Below are 17338 nucleotides of genomic sequence, written 5' to 3'. Positions count from 1 at the left end.
GGAAGTACCTCCGCCAATCATCCCATATTGTTCCAATAATACTAGTCAGGAGTCAGTGTCATGTAGTAGTTGGTGGTGATTAACACCCAGGAAACCAATGTCTGTCATGACCTAGGGCCAATCACACTTCCTCTGCCTTATCTGACTCACAGGGCTCCTATAAGAATAGAGTGGATGAGGGAAATGATGCATAACACCTTAAAAGTTATCTGGAGAAAAGAGAGAATAAAAATATATAGTATGATAATTTTTTACTAAATTTTACCACTTTGTTACTAATTAACAGCCCAAAACAAGGAATATGTAGAAATATGCCAATCAAATTTCAAAAGCTACAAATGGTCTACAAAATTTTTGAGTTGTAACTTATATCTCTGCAAAACTATAATCTAATTGTAAAGCTTTTTGTATTTAATCTTCTTATCAATGAAAGGCAAGCATGCTCACATGTTTAAATTTGTTACACTGCTGGTGGCCTATACTTATGCTGTGTAAAATGGAATCGAAACAATGATTATTTCCAAAGTAACAAGTAGCAGAAAAATAGAATAGGTAGAGGTAGAAGCATGTTACATTCCTACTGCAGGGTACGTCATGTCAGACAAACATAAAGACTAGATGATTCAATTAATGAAGTTGAAATCCGGTGCAATTCTAATTGGAGTAAGTCGAACAGACCTCAGTGGGACTTACTTCTGAGAAAATATGCACAGGATCTATCTGCAGTGTACTCTCTGTATCATTGAAACAGTTTGTTAAACACCCATGAAAACTTCATCTAAGTGTGTCGTCCATGGAAAAATTTGAAAATGCTTCAGATCATTTCCAAATATGCAACACAGACCACCACTTTAATTGGACATTATTTCTGAGAGTATTACTGAATAGCAACCATTTCACTGACCTATTGCTATGTTCAAATTACCTTACCTTGCATAATTACAGCTAACTGTTCAGCAGCAGATTTCCGCAAAGCTAGATCAATAGTACCCGAGATAAAGATATCATACAGTTTTTCAACAGTCTCAGCCTAAAAATAAAACACCATTATTTATCAAATAGGAAAAAATGACTTTTTATTTAAAATTAGCCATCTACTCTAACCTGCCAAAAATAATCAACATAAAACATGTCTTGTTTTTAGTATATAAAATAAAGCTGATTAGGCATGTTGAAGAATGATAAAGAGACTGATGTCTTCACGGAGCTCTTAAAGCAAACTTCCCTTCTCTCCTTAACACCAGTAATGTGCAAACTGCTTCTGAAGTTCTTTCATAGTTAAAAAGCACCGTATAATGCCAAGGTGAAATAAAGGAATAAAAACTTTCTACGTATGTAGATCTAGTAATGTAAGAGTAAAACAACCCTATAGCACTACGTAAATATACAAACAGATTTAATATGCTAAACAGGTTAATGTAAATATCACATGAGGAAAGATCAATTAATTTTATAAAAGAAATCTGAGGAAAAAAAATATGGAAAGATTCAATAAGCTAAACAGGTTAATGTAAATATCACATGAGGAAAGATCAATTACTTTTATAAAAGAAATCTGAGGAAAATAAATATGGAAAGTCCATCCAGTATTTCCCGATCTACATAGTAGATGCCGCTATGTTACAGGAACCATCACTATTGTTAAAGATCTATTCATATTTTATCTACAATAGTCTTCCTAAGCTTTAGTACTGTTGAGTTCTTCTAAAACTGGTTCACTGGTGTGATAGAGAGCTACATAATGATGAGTTATCCCAGTCATGGAACTCTGAATGACAGGAGCTTTGGAAAGATTTAAAAAAAAAACCCTAATTCTAGAGTAGGCAGTTGAGAGAGTCTGCTAGAAAACTGACTTTTAAAGAGACAGTTTCAATAAAAAGGAACAGTTTGAAAATCAACAATATCTGGCTACTGGTACTGAAAAACTCCAAAACTAATACTAAAAACCAGGACTTTTTAAACACCACTGAACAATTCATTATATACTCTAAACTCCTCTTCTGCCCACTACCATCTCACCTCACTTTAGTTTCTGAGATGAATCATACACATTCAAACCACCAGGATGAATATGAATGCAACTGCAAATGAACTCCACTTGGGACACTTGCAAATATGCCTCACGCACCAGAACACATACAAATGCAACTGCAAATGAACTCCACCTGGACAGTTGCAAATGCACCACATTCCCTCCCATCTGAGAGGAGGACAAACCAGATAGCCGCCACATGAATCACTCCACATTGAGTCAGGAAAAGAAACACATCTTATCGTGACATGCCTCTGAAGACGGCAGCCACAGACGAGGGCGAAATACCCTATTTTCCTGAAAATAAGACAGTGTCTTATATTAATTTTTGCTCCCAAAGATGCGCTATGTCTTATTTTCAGGGGATGTCTTATTTTTCTGCTCCACAGCTGCCTGCTCTGGTCGACAGGCATGCTTCCAAACAAAAACTTTGCTACGTCTTACTTTCGGGGGATGCTTTATATTTAGCACTTCAGCAAAACCTCTACTACGTCTTATTTTCAGGGGATGTCTTATTTTCAGGGAAACAGGGTATTAGGCGCTAAAACAGACCATGCACACAACAGTCAGTTTAGAGTTTTCATTTCATTAAGCCTCTATTGAGCCATATTCTAACTTAGATTAAAAAAGAGCGGGTTTGGGGGGGATCCCCCAACAATCTTAAGTGTAGAGCAGAAAAAACAAGCGACTCAAAAGCCTCAGGGGTGATAATGATGGTTGGTTTGGGAAAAAATAAATAAAACAAAAGGAAATCTGTCATAATTAGTTTCCTATTCAGCTAGATTCAGTCATTCAGCATTAAAAATCAACTTTGCCAAGGCTATCTATGGAAACCCATAACTAACTTAAATACAGTATCTGAAACAAAACCTGTGGTCTTTCTACAGGATCATATCAGAGTATATTTTAAGTATATTTAATTAGTCAACATACACTGGGAAATTTATTCTTTAAAAATTCTTAACGTGTTCCAACTGAAAATGTGTGCATAACATTTTCAATTGTTATGTTTAGTTAAAGCTGGAGTAGAACCATGAATTCTATTCCTATTTACATGATACAATTGCTTTTGTTTACCTTGAACACTGACTCTTTAGCTTCATCCAACTTCAGCTGAATAGGTTTTTCAACAATAAAGAGATTAGGAACACTGGAGAGGACACCACCATTCAACAATGGGCGCTTCTGGTTAGCACCTTCTTCAACAGTAAGATGGAACATGAGGTGTTTTAGTGCCATGGAACGAACCCTGAGAAAGCAAGGTGTCAGCTTTACCATAGAAACAGTGACTGTACTTTAATGAAGTTTTCACACACACAAAACAGAATGCCCTTTACATAACCTACCTCTTCTGCATAAAATAAATTGTTTTAGCATTCTGTCTGCTTCAAAAACCATGTCTGCTTTATCTTCTAGCATCTTACGCAAGACTATGATAAATCCTTCCTGATGAAGGATTGACATCTGGGTCAAAAGGAAGATGACTTGTCCAAAAGTACCCACCATCAGTGTCATACAATAGCTATCTAAAGTACAATTCTTTGAAGAAATTTCATCTATTCTGAAAAATCACTTAGTTCATACTTACAGATACCACAGAATGTCAATAAATTACACCAAGTAGTTTGATTGCTGATGCAGCATAAGTTGTTCTAATTGCTCCAACTGCATCACTTAAGTTCCTTATTTGTATCTTCAGTCTCTTGTGTGCAGTTAACCTCTTTCACTGCTCTCTTATTCCTGTTTCCCAGATGTCAATCCTTGTTACTCTATCAATCAGGACTTCATCAACTACAGACTCATTGAAATGGGAACCATTTGTAAGCTTACTGCACCTTTTAGGATCCACCTGCAATCTAGCTTCACACTACTTTGCCCCTTTCAGTCTAAGAAATAGACTATTTCAAAATTTATGCAGAAATAACCCCAAATTTGAGGCCACATTTTCCAGAAATTTTGTTTCCACTCTGTTTATTTCCTCCACCCTGTTTATTTCCATTTTTAATGGCCTTGCAACCCACCTGGGAGACTGCCAAAGTCCAATTCTGAGTCCCACCCCAAAAGTTTGAAAACCAATTCTCAAGTCACAGGTATGTCAGCTGTAGCTACCTGTATCCAATTTCATATGTTCAGCATCTTAGCAGCACTATTTGATTTTGTAAATGTTAGCACCTTTATGAGAAGAAAAAATACTTTGCATTTAGAACTCTCTTCAAAATACTGGCCAAGACATTTCTAAGTTACCAACCTATCCTTTACAGTGAGTTCTCATGTTTACTCACAGTGGTTTTTTTGAGAACAGAAGACGCAGGGAAGCCCTAAGCCGAGTAGTTCTTGGGAGAATCCCTTCATTTTCATCATTTGTTTCACTCAATGCAAGGATGCAATTACCCAGAGGTTCTTCTGTGTCTGCATACCCCTAATAAATGTACAAAAAATTACTTCATGGAGTTGCATGCTATGTGTTAATATTTCCTGAACAAATCAAATTCTATCACAGTAATTATCAACTGGAAAAATCACAGGCCAAATCTAATCTATGGTCTGCCGAAACATATACACTGGCACCACTATCAACTACTGCAGTGGTGGCGAGCCTTTGGCACTCCAGATGTTATGGACTACAATTCCCATCAGCCCCTGCCAGCATGGCCAATTGGAGTGCCAAAGGTTCGCCACCACGGAACTAGTGCCACATTGAATTTTTGTGGTGATCTTTTTTCACTACAGATAGTCATTCCAAATACACATGACCATTTAATCCTTTAAAATAACTGCTTTCCTGCCTATTCAATGTTTGATCTAACATTTCCTGATTGATCAGACTGAGCTAACACTTCATGGACTGTCAGTGAAAATGAATCAAAAGCTTTGCACCAACAAAATTCTACTTGTGCAAGACACACTGGGGAAGAATTGGGAGATATAGCCCATTTAAGACAACATGATACAACAAGAAAACATCCATATTTGGATGTGGTTGTTATAAATCTGCACAGCTTTAGTTCCAATGAGATGTATATCTGGAATACACAGCCTTACCAACTTTCTGACCCAGCTAAGCTGACTGCATCAAGTAAAGTGAGCAACTCTAAACGGGAACACATTCCCAACCCGACCATAACTTATCCACTTGCATTTTTACATGTCAGCAAGAGAATGCAAAACCCATCCATAAGTGGGGAAGGATCTACATCACAGACTGACAGAATACTGCAAAACTTGTTTTGGTTTAGAACTATTATAAACTCTCTCTAACATTATCATAGCTGTAAAGTAGTAAGGAAACTTATGTGGATAATATTTAAGCAATAAGTTCAAGTAATGACTCACAAAACTTCAAGAAAAACAAGAAAATCATGACTCCTCACATCAGATGTCATCAGCAAGAATTAAGAATAATTAGGAAGAACAAATAGTTTAGAAAAAAATTCACCTGTGGCATGTCCCAGTCTAAGAAACCGAATGCTATGTAGCTCTCCAGTGTTCCCCCATAACACCTGCAAATTACACTGATTACTCTTCTCCCCCTTATTTGCTTGGTTACCATAACCATATATTTCCTCCCATTGTGGGATGGCAGGGCTGTTCCTCTTGGCAAAGCAATTAAGCGTATTTCAAGATAAACTGTGCTTCAAAAACCTGAGATTACCTGAAGAATTGGAACAACAGGATAGAGGGCCTCAATAAACTTGTTCCAGGTCATTGGTGCCATCATCAATCGGCCCTGAAGAAGATACATCAGCATCAACGTGGCAGCCGAGGATACCTGCTTTAACGAGAGGAGTTAAGAGAGAGCAATAAAGAGCAGCCCAACCAATTTGTTGATGTCAGAAACAGAAATTGGGCTGTGCCTCAGGACTGCACACACAATTGTTCTTGTAGTTTGAAAGAAAACAATGGCTGTGGCGAAATATTTTAATGAGCCTCCTGCCTGTTTGCAACAAATAATCTTCAACAAGAATATAAGCATTGCATATGGTACATGAGTGACAAGGACGGACAAACATAGCCTCCCCTCACCCCCACTGAACAGCTTTAGGAACTCTATTTTATATTTAGATGGAGAATGAGGTTTTCAAACGTTTCCAAATCATTTTTCGTCTCCAGGCATCAATTAAAGAGGGACCATTTCAGCGGAACTAGTCTAGTTCTCTGAAACGAGTTTATGAGTAATTTCTGCTAGTGTTTCTAGGAATAAAATGCAAGTGAGTTAAATAGCCACCCTGCACCCCGACTAAAAAGCTTCAGATAATACATTCACAGCAAGCAAGGTGAGGGAAAAACAGCAGAGGTAGAAGGCTGTCTTTGCTTGTTCCCCACAGAGCAATAGGAGCATTATAGGAATATATTTCAGCCGAGCTGCAATACTTCTGTGTTTTCATGTTCCAAGCTTCTTGCTGAGAACAGAGTTGCTCCCCATAAGAAATCTCAGCTTTGAGACTGAAAATAAGTTTCAAAAGGTTTTAGAAACTTCTGCTGAAGGCCAAGGAACAAAGAGTACTTAAATGGCAGTCAGCAACTCTTTCCTAAACTACAGTTTAGACAGAAAGTTTGAGGCTAGCAGACGTTTCAGGGAAAGCAGTTCAGTGGTAAACAGAAAGTTTCTAGTTTCTTTCCATCATTACCCCCAATTTGCCCTTGTCCCTATACCACCTCTAGTACTGCACAAGTCTCTAGATGAATTAACCTGGCTTTTTTGCTTGTCACAAACAACAAGCAACAATGTTTAAAGACAAACTGCTTTCAGTCTCTAACAGAGTAAAAGGCACACATATATTGGCCTGAATTAGTGTTTCATGGATTCTTTTTGTCTTTACTGCTCTCCCTGAAACCCCTCAACTGCTGGGAGTAAAGAAGAAGAGTTGGATTTATATCTCCCCTTTCTCTCCTATAGGAGACTCAAACTCCTTTTGTTCCCCCCTCACAACAAGCACCTGTGAGGTAGGTGGAGCTGAGAGAGCTCGGAAGAACTGTGACTACCCCAAGGTCACTCAGCTGTTATGCGTTATGAATTCCCCAGATAAGCCTCCACAGCTCAGCCAGCAGAGCGGGGAATCAAACCTGGCTCCTCCAGATTAGAGTACACCTGCTCTTAATCACTACACCACTGCTGCTGCACTGCTAAAGAAAAGCAAAGGGTGGAATTGTCAGGCCCCTTCCTCCATCTTAGGTCTCTTTCAGATTACCTTTCTAATCCGTGTTGGTCTCATCCCGAATAAATTGATACACAGACATGCATTTCATAAATCTCTTTTCAATCCATTAATGAGCTGTCTCTAAAGTGCTCTGAAGCACTCCAGCCATTTCAAACAAAGCCGAACTTTCCCCCCTTCCTTTTTTCACAAAACATTGTTTCCAGCTTTTTTGAATGTTAGCATTATAGCACCATAGCAATGCATCCAAGTGCACTAAATTGCTATATCACCACCATTCGAATGCATATAGTGCCATAGCGTTAAGCTTAGAACATTAAAAAAAAATCTGAAGAAGAACATGCCACAAAAAAAGCAGGGGAGAAAGCAGCCCTTTGGAAACACTCCTGACATTTAAAAAAGCACACTGCCATGATTCAGAAGCGTAAGGAAAAAACTGAACATGGGAGAAAGCAGTTTTCAGTATAAAAACAACTTAGCCCCGGGATGCAAATGGGACACAAACAGCTTTGTCTGAAAAGGTTAAAAAAAAAAGCCAAAACAGGTGTATCTGAAAGGACATCTGTTAGCAACTGACCATTCAGATGCACTATAAGAGCAGTTTGAAAGGGCCTTAGTCTCCTGAATGGTACTGGGGGCAGAAGAGTGTCACAGCTCTCCTGTGGTGAAACAGTAGTTCCATCAGAATGTTATTCCAGCTCTTTCTTAATAGCCTTCTCCCTATACTGCCTGTAACAATTTTTCCTTTAAAGAAAATAATTCCTTTTAACATACAGGTCAACTCAGTTGTAATGAACAAAAAAACATACCTCATGCTGGGAGTCTTGGAGGCCAAAACTACAGATTTCATACAGAACTCTAGGATGAAGCAAGAAATGTATTGCATGGCAGACTGACGATGGAGGCTTAGCAATATTATGAATGCCTAAGCAGTCCTGAGGGGGAAAAGATATTCATGCTATCAAGTCAATTTTGTAACTAGTACTGCCTTAATGATCCATGGATTGAGTGTACCTGCTATGACACTTTATGAACATCTTACAATTTCTTTCAAGAAGCTCATGGGGTGGAAAGGGTCTTCCACTAAACAAGCTATGCAAGGATGAAAAAAAGTAGACAGGCCCAAGATCATCAAGTAAGTTCCGACACCCAATCAAGAATGCAAATCCTAATCCCAATCAAAAACTCCATCACACTGTCTCTCTATGCCAGACCTATTTTTCTACCCCAAGTGAAAAACCCTTTATATTGACTGAGAGCGAACTGCAAATCAAGCTGAACAACACAAGAAAGAATGCAGTCCATTAAACACACCCTCTTTTGACTGGCAGTTACAAATCAAGGGACAAAAATTTACAACTGAACAAGCTCAATTTTAAGTAGCAAATCCTGGAATGTCCCAGTAGCCCAATGTTACTGAGGCAGCTTTTCTCAAAGATTGTTCTCTTGTAACAATATTAAATGCAAAAGCAAATGAATGCACAGTTAATGAGGAATACTGATTCTGAACAAGCCTCTTTAAATATTAACCTTAACCAGCTTGAGACAGCAGCTATAGGCTTGGCTTCTTATATTCAGCAGTGGATGGCACAACAGATGGAGGAGCAACTTCCGGCTCTCGGAATGTAGGAATTGGCTAGCTTGAGTGGACTTCCATCTGCAACCAGAAATAATACAATACTTTAAACACAGATTTCACTGGGGGTGCAAGCGCTTTCATAATTTATTTAGTTATCTGCTCTTTTGTTTTATTAGTCGTAACTTGTATTGCTATTTATGACTTCAGTTCCAAGTCCACTTACCAAGTAGTATGAACCATTGGGATCTATGACACCTGTTTCTTACAAACAGTTAGGATTGGACTGAAGTATTCTGGCCACTATGGCTATTCTTCAATCTGTTGTCTCCTCTTCAGTCCAGTTCTAGTTTTCCAGTTCCTAGAGGCAGGGGCCTGAATTTTCTTTATGCAACTATGTAAAACCATGTTCAACAGATGGTGCTACACAAAACAATCAGAATTGTTTGTTCCTAATGAAGCATTTGTACATGTGTACAAATTTTATACGTCTGACTACAAGCACCAACTGGACTCCCATTTTCCATCTGACATGAGGTTCTCACCTAAAGAAAATATTTTCTCACGTTAGGAAGAGTATCATACTTACAGGTTGGAGCAAATTTTGATAAATTTTTGGAGTAGGGGAAAGTACTGGTGATAAGGGAGACTTTTAAGGGCTTGTTCTGCCAGCTCCAGTAAATCAAAAACATTCATTTCTCCCTAAAACAGCCAATACAGAGAAACACCATCAGACCAGACCAATGTGATGCAGGCAACCTATCATAATCCAAGAATACTGTCACAGCCACACAAATGTTCAACACAAAACATCTTCTGTTATAAGGAATATTACCCTCACACATCCACCAGCCTTGCCAAAAGTCCCACTGAACTTGCCCCAGATCACTGTTTCCCAATATATGGGTGCTGATCCAAAAAGAAGAAGAAGAAGAAGAAGAGTTTGGATTTATATCCCCCCTTTCTCTCCTGCAGGAGACTCAAAGGGGCTTACAATCTCCTTGCCCTTCCCCCCTCACAACAAACACCCTGTGAGGTAGGTGGGGCTGAGAGAGCTCCGAGAAGCTGTGACTAGCCCAAGATCACCCAGCTGGTGTGTGTGGGAGTGCACAGGCTAATCTGAATTCCCCAGATAAGCCTCCACAGCTTAGGCGGCAGAGCTGGGAATCAAACCCGGTTCCTCCAGATTAGATACACAAGCTCTTAACCTCCTACGCCACTGCTGCTGGTGGCACAGGCTGCAAATCTGAATCAAAAGCTTCTGCAGCTTTAATTAATTTGTAAATGACTTTTACTTTAATTTTACTTTAAGTGGGTCACTATACTGAGTAAATTTGGACTTGTGGGTCATCGTATCAAAAAGTACAAGAACTGATCAGCACACACACAATCCTACTCACACAACAAAGTAATTTTACTAGGCTGTACAGTATGGGATGGGTAGAGTTTTAGTTTTTATTACTATATTTCTACTCGGCCCCTCTTGACTAAAGTCAGGCTGAGGGTAGCTAACATCAAGATTACAATGAAAATCATAAATAGCCCATTAATAAATAAACCCTTAAATAGTAACAAAAATAATGGTACCCTGATCATAGCTCGCTTCTTTTATGAATCATTTTTTAATCTACCTTACTACAAAGATGGTGGACCTGCCACCCTACATATTGAAGAAAACAAAGGGAAAAAAATAAGAAAAATACACAGTGCCACCCTTCATCCCCGAAACACAGTTAATAATCCATCTAAGAACATAAAAAAGAAAGTAAAAAAAGATAAAAGAAACCATAGAAAAACGCTATATAAACATAAAATCTACTCAAGCCCCCATCTTGTCTTCACCTTGAATATTTCATTCTAATGTAAAACAAGCCTCTTACTTTTATATCAGTTTTTCTTATTTAATTATATTTTAACCATTTATACATATATTTTATTTCCCTCTAACAGTTATGTGCCTTTATAATATATCAAACCATTTTCACATTGTTCAAATATTCATAATTATTATAGGTCCCTTCACTTAGCTTATCATATTTATCTAACTTTCCTTGAATTAAACTTTTGGTAATTAATACCCTCTAATCAGAAAGAAGGCTAGTGAGAAAAAGAAAATAGGAAAGGTTTTTAAGTTCTCCAGAGATCTTTTTTGTTCTTACTGAAGAACTTCCTTTCGTCCTGGACATCAGTGATCTTCTGATAAGTTCCATTGAAGGTAAAACTAAGTTCTTCTATTGGGAACCAACGGAAGGATACATTCTTCTTCAGAGCATCTGTAACGAACTCATAGTCCTTTTGATTCAGTAAAAATTTCCTTTTAGACTTCCTTTATTAGTTCTTAACCCAAAAATTGCATCTTTTTCTTGTAATGATTGCCAAGAACCTCCTCTTTGAAAGATCTCTGTGTCATGTAGAACACACAGTCTTGGATAGCTTCTTGTTTTTAGCTGCTACATACTTTATGCAATAGATTTTCTCCACCATAGCCTCAGTTTCTCCAATAAGATATAGACATTAATTTCGCCAGCTCTGAAATAAAATCCTTTTTGAGATTTTTCTCATCTCTCTCCAGCACAGCACGGATCCACAATGCACATTCTCTCTGTTTCATCTCCAACCAAAGTATTCTGTCTGCTTGGTAATATATCTCCTTCTGGTGAACTCAATTTTAACCTCAAGAGATTTTCTTGAGTTCTCTGACACCTTTCAAAGTTTACATTAAGCCCTTTAATTCCATTTCTTAATTTTTTAATATCTGCCATAACTCCATCAATGTGCTTGATCTTCTGTTTCATAACCATTACTTTTTTCTGTATGGATATTAACATTAATTCAGTTTTCTCCAATGAATCTGGACTTTTGACTTTGACATAGCTCCGACTCTTTTGGGCCATAATGCAGTTTTACCACTAGATTCCTCCATGTCCTTTGTATCTCCATCTGTCTCTCAACAAAAGTTCTCTCTTCCTTCCTCCAAAGATTACACCATTGCAAATTACCACTTTAAACTTCGTTCATAGGTTAAATTTTATTTCTTCAGTGGCTTTATAGATTGCTCGCTTTTAGACTTTCTCCTTCCACACTTTAAAGCAGCTTTTTTGTTTGTCAAAAAAAATCTCTATTTCAAAATTTTAGTGATTCCAAAATGGTGATCCCGTTTAAATCCTGTACTTCCATAACAGGAACAAAGAGAAAATTGCACTTATCTTTTAGCAGAATTTAAATTTTTTGCTGGCTAGAACACAGAGTGTTAACAAGATGTCCTTCTTATCGTGTTCATCTTGTTGATACTCACTGGAAATTAGCCATCTTCATGACTTCGACAGTTATACTACTGCCAATGTTTTCTTTCTCACAGCCGAGGTTGATGTAATTCAGTGTGCCTTAATAGGAGGAGAGGTTGTGGTCACTGGAATAAATGGAGTTCCTTCTCACTCCCTGACCCACCCTTCTGAGGTGAGACGCCCTTCTGAAAGTCCTGATTTATCCACAGAGTTGTTTTCTTGCCCTAGAATTACATTCTGGGTGAAATAAACTGTGAGTCTTTCCTCCCATCATGGTTCTCAGATGATGCTATTGTTTCCAGTATCAGAGAAGCCATGCATGCCCAGCATGCAGAGTCGCAAGCTGTTGATGGATGGCCATAAGTTTAGGGGGAAAACAGGCATGGAAAGGAAAAAGGAAGGCTGAAGGGTTGGAAGGGAAGGGGAAGTGGGGGAAAGGGAGGGTGGGAATGGGGAAGGAGAGGTCAAATAAGAGAACCGTTGCAAACTCCTGACTGGAAAATTTGAGACATTTGAGTCTAGGGAGGGTAGGATTTAGAGAATGGAGTGAGGTCAACAATGATGTGATGCGATAGTGTCCATCCAAAGCTGCCATTTTTCCAGGGGAACTGATCTCTATAGTCTGGAGAGAATATGTTATTCCAGAAGAACTCTAGGTTCATCTGGAGACCAATAACCCTGGGTCTATTGATGCAGTATTGTGGAGTAATGAATAGCTCTCCCAAATACCTTGATCAAGTCCTCCCTATCCCTCCAGTCAAACTGGCTGATGCCATACAACAGTAGGCAGGCCATATGTATGTCAGCACTACTTTGCAATGAGTCACTACAGTAACTAGTAACACTAATAATTTTTCTACCAGTGACCATGTTTGAAATGTAAAGGACCTCAAGATGCTTTTAATTACAGCTGGCAAAACCCACATATTCACTGAGTCAAAATATTTCCCCTCAAAAAACTATTCATAACTCTTCCTTCTACTCCAAAATACATACATTCTATGAAATAGAAAAGATTCAGAATGGTCAGAAGTCTTTCACCTCCTCAAACACAAATAGCAACTATGACTGAAGAATTTTCAGTGACTAATGCTGCTGATAGTATTTGTTTCCTCTGCATACATTTTGTAAAAATACATTTACAGAATATGTGTAATAAAACATAGGTGTGTCAAGGCTGACCCAGCCTTGGAGTGATAACATAACCAACTTTAGCATGGGTTGGTTCAAGTCATTTCCCAGTAATTCACACAAAATGAAGCCTGATGAGATCAAGTGAGGTTATCCAGGTAAGGTCCTCTTCATCATAGGCTAAACTATATAGAAATTGTCGGCCATAACCTCCTGACCTTCCTCAACCAATCACCCCAGAACTTTCTGGACAGAAGCAAGCACCCCCTCTCATACCAGATTCACAGCTGAACTGTGTGAGTTAATTAACAGGTCTTGATAAGTACCTGTTTGACTGAGGAGAGGTTGACTATTACCTATGGAGCAGTCAGAATGCAATAAGATGAAAGTTTACTGGAATTCTCCTCTAAGATGGCTTCTTTCTTGACAAGTTGTCACCTTAAAACCACTTGACAAAAATGTACTCAGGTGTTTAATGTACATTACTGTCCCACAAAAGTTTTCTTCCTTTTACCATGTTGAATTACAACTTCTGTCTTTCAGACAAGGTGGAAGTGTTGCCAGGCTGACCTACTGTGGCCTAAGGGAACTGTTTTTGGAGGACAATGGTGTCTCTACTCATCTCAGTCAAACCTTGGGGTACTTGGTAGGGTTGGTCAATACTAAAAAAATTCGGTAAAATTCGGATTTGGGTATTTTGGGGCATAAAATTATTTGTATGCCCGAATCCGAAAAATAGCCAATTCGGATATACCCGAAAATTTGGGTAAATCGAAAAAATTGAATCCCGTTTATTATTTATTACTTTTGAGATTTTGGGTGTTTTTTACACGTTTTTGGCCTCCGCAGGGGCCTTAATTTTAAAGCGATAAGCGGCACCAAAATTTCTCAAGGGATATCTTTCTGGAGACTGTCCTGATGATTCTCTCCCCAAGTTTAGTGCAGTTTGGTTCTAGGGGAACCAAAGTTATTGTCCAACCCTCAAAGGGGTGCCCCCCCCATCCCCCATTGTTTCCAATGAGAGCTAACAGGAGATGGGGGGGCTACACTTTTTTGAAGGAGTCCATAACGTTGGACCCCTAGACAAACTTCACTGAGAAACTTGGGGAGCTATCATAGGGACAGCATACTCTTTATTATGATACCCCAAAATTTTGGTGACAGTAGCTCTAAAACTGCACCCCTCACAGTCACCCAAAGAAATTTCCCCAGATTCTATGCTCTGTAGTGGCTATTTTGGCTCCACATTGCAGCCAATAGGAAGAATTCTGTGGGAGGGGCTATGGAGTGCACATTTCTCATGGGCCAAACCCTACTGAAAACTTTTCAGGGTGTCTTCAGGAGAGTCTCTCTTCTTGACACCATCCGTGGGTTTGGTGACCAAGGTTAGCTTCAAAGGGGTTCAATGTTTATGGGTAGGGTCCATCTCCCCACTGCCCCCCCACATAAGTTAAAAGTTCCTCAAGCCTGGATGGTGTCATCCAAAGACTCTCCTGAGAAGATACCCTGAACATTTTGATTATGACATGTACCATGATAAATGTGCACCCAGCTCCCTCCACCAGAAATTCCATTGATTGACAGCAAATGCAGAAGTCACTAGCAGAAAAAGGAACCTTTGGGCAAAATTTTTGGGGGGGGTTACCTACAGGGGAGCACATTTTTAGAACATATCAGCAGTTCCTAGAAATATCAGAGAGGTATCATCAGGAGACCTGTCCTGGATGACACCCCACGCTTAGTTGCAGTTTGGTTTAGGGGGGGGCCAAAGTTATGGACCCTCAAAATGGTAGCCACCTTCTCCTTAGCTGTCATTGGAGAACAATGGGATAGAGGGCCCCTTTGAGGGTCCATAACTTTGGCCCCCTAATTAAACACACCAAGCACAAGGGGTGTCATCAGGACAGTCTCGGCCACCCTGAGAACAGTGCCACCCTAGCTTTAAAAATTCCGGTTTTCATGTTTCACTGCTCCTGCACATGAAGCCTGCTGGAGTGAGTGGTGATTGTTTCACACGAAACCAGCATTTTAAAGCTAGTGACACCAAACTTTCAGGGTAACATCAGGAGACTGTCCTGATGATACCCCAAAGTTAGTGCAGTTTCAATTCAGGGAGCCAAAGTTATGGACTCTCAAGGTGTAGCCCCATCCCTATCAGCTCCCCATTGGAAACAATGGGGATAGTTGCACCCACGAGGGGTCCATACCTGAACCAAACTGCACCAAACTTGGTGGGCAACATCAGGACAGTCACCTGATGATACCCATAATTTAGTTAATACATCTCAAAATCGTCCTGCAAAACAGAAATTTGCCTAAGATTCTTTGTTCTGCAGTGACTTAGCTGTATTGCTGTCAATGGGAATTTCTGGTAGAGGGGCTGTGAGGGTGCACATTTCTGAAGGTATGGTCACAAAACTTTCAGAATTTATCTTCAGGAGAGTCTCTGGATGACACCATCCAGGTTTAGGGAATTTTGCTTCAGGGCGTTTTAATTCTATGGGGACCCAAAGGGGTAGGGCCCATCTCCCACTTCCCCTGAAGTGAAGTTCCCCAAACCTGGATGAGATTGTCATCCAGGAGACTCTCCTGAAGATACCCCTGAAAATTTTAATGGAGTTTACCATGAAAAAATGTGCACTCCACAGCCCCCCACCTAAAGATTCCCTATTGACAGCAATTGCAGCTAAGTCACTGCAGAACAACTATTAAATTCTGCAAATTTCAACTGCCTGAGTAAGTGCATTTGTAGATGTAATGGTAATATAATATTTCAGTGTATCATCAAGGAGACCTGTCCTGATGATACCCTCTGGACTGGTGCAGTTCCCCGGTTCAGGGGCCAAAGATTATGGAAGACCCACCTCAAAAGGGTAGCCCTCATCTCCTTAGTTCCCGATTGGAAAGAATGGGGGATAGGGACACCCACTTTTGGGGGGTCCATAACTTTGGCCCCTTGGCCCCCTAAACAAAATGCACCAAACTTGGAGGGCTATCATCCAGGACAGTCTCCTGATGATATACCCTGGAAAGAGTAGTGCTGATATGTTTTAAAATGTCTCCCCTGCAGGCCGGAAATGTGAAAAACACCAAAAATAAAACGCCATTCGGAATTGACTGGTAATCCGAATCCCATGGATTAGGATCTGTTAGGAACCAGGACAGCTCAGATTATTTCTGCTTTCGTCCGAATGTCCGTCCGAATCCGCGTGCAGATTCGTGTGTAAAAATTGAGTGATTTGGACTGTCCGGAGTCTCCAACCCTGAAGTAATTTGCCCAGCAATGCAGTGCCAAAACAGTGTAGCCACAAGAAATTAGAACTATGTCTGAACTTGTCCCCCTCTAAATCAGTTTTGCATAATGCCTCTCTCACACACTCTTCTTTACACAAGTAAGTGAACACAATGGCCTTGCCCTGGAAAACGTTCCCATTTCCAGCCCTGGACCATACATCCCTGTGGAGACAATGGATGTACTAATGTACTAACCTGACCAGTGTTATCCTAGCTCAATGCTTCTTCCTCTGACTAATACTTTTAACAACCACCTCATTTGCATTATTGTTCTATAGCTGTAATTTCATCAGCTAACTTCCCCCTTGAAGGCACTCCCGAACTTGGAACATTAAGCTGATGCCTCAACCCTTTAGATCAACGACTCAACCATTAAGGTTGCTGTCTGTTTCTAGTCTTTCCCTGGAAAGACAGGACTTTTCTTTGTCCTGAGAGATTAAGGATCACTCTGCATAACCCTAAGGATCCCCTTTTCCCTAACTGTATGCAATACCATGAAGATTATGCTTACAAATATTCAGGGCTGAATCATTTCAGAGTTACCAGACTTAGAAGAAGTTTCCTACCTCTTTGTCAACATCCAGCATAAAGTTACAGGTGCATTCAATTGAATAGGCAAGTTCTGAAGCTTGCTTATAAATACTGTAGTTCTCCGAATTTATTTGCTCCAAATAGGCTGTGACTGAATCATGAATACTTGGATATTCGAGAGAGAAAGGCATGTCCACAGAAAGTACAAATAAAGCAGCCAGTAAACTTTCTGGTAAAACAATGTTAGCCTAAAGGAAAAAAATAGAAAACAATGGGGGAAAGGTATGAAAACACAATATAAATACTAGCTGTTGATTTTTAACTTTTGATAATT

The 17338-nt window shown here is 39.5% G+C and overlaps 1 protein-coding gene across 9 annotated transcripts in view; it reads right to left on the bottom strand.

Moving 5' to 3' along the window:
• Nucleotides 1–17338, bottom strand: part of RTTN (rotatin) — a 121731-nt gene that overhangs the window by 77321 nt on the left and 27072 nt on the right. For 7 of the 9 annotated variants that reach the window (XM_048507845.1, XM_048507852.1, XM_048507851.1 and 4 more), the window contains 8 exons: nt 17040–17252; nt 9354–9466; nt 8719–8845; nt 7998–8123; nt 5685–5804; nt 4315–4451; nt 3110–3281; nt 931–1030 (listed from right to left, as the gene is read on the bottom strand). In XM_048507845.1, coding sequence (XP_048363802.1) covers nt 931–1030; nt 3110–3281; nt 4315–4451; nt 5685–5804; nt 7998–8123; nt 8719–8845; nt 9354–9466; nt 17040–17252 — 1108 coding nt within the window. Of the gene's footprint in view, nt 1–930; nt 1031–3109; nt 3282–4314; nt 4452–5684; nt 5805–7997; nt 8124–8718; nt 8846–9353; nt 9467–17039; nt 17253–17338 lie in introns of those variants that run through there. The other 2 variants (XM_048507846.1, XM_048507854.1) reach the window with 2 other exon arrangements.

The sequence above is a fragment of the Sphaerodactylus townsendi genome, linkage group LG09, assembly GCF_021028975.2.
Source record: "Sphaerodactylus townsendi isolate TG3544 linkage group LG09, MPM_Stown_v2.3, whole genome shotgun sequence".
NCBI lineage: Eukaryota > Metazoa > Chordata > Lepidosauria > Squamata > Sphaerodactylidae > Sphaerodactylus > Sphaerodactylus townsendi.
Note: the sequence above shows the minus strand (reverse complement) of the source record. Positions and strands in the feature narration are given on the sequence as shown.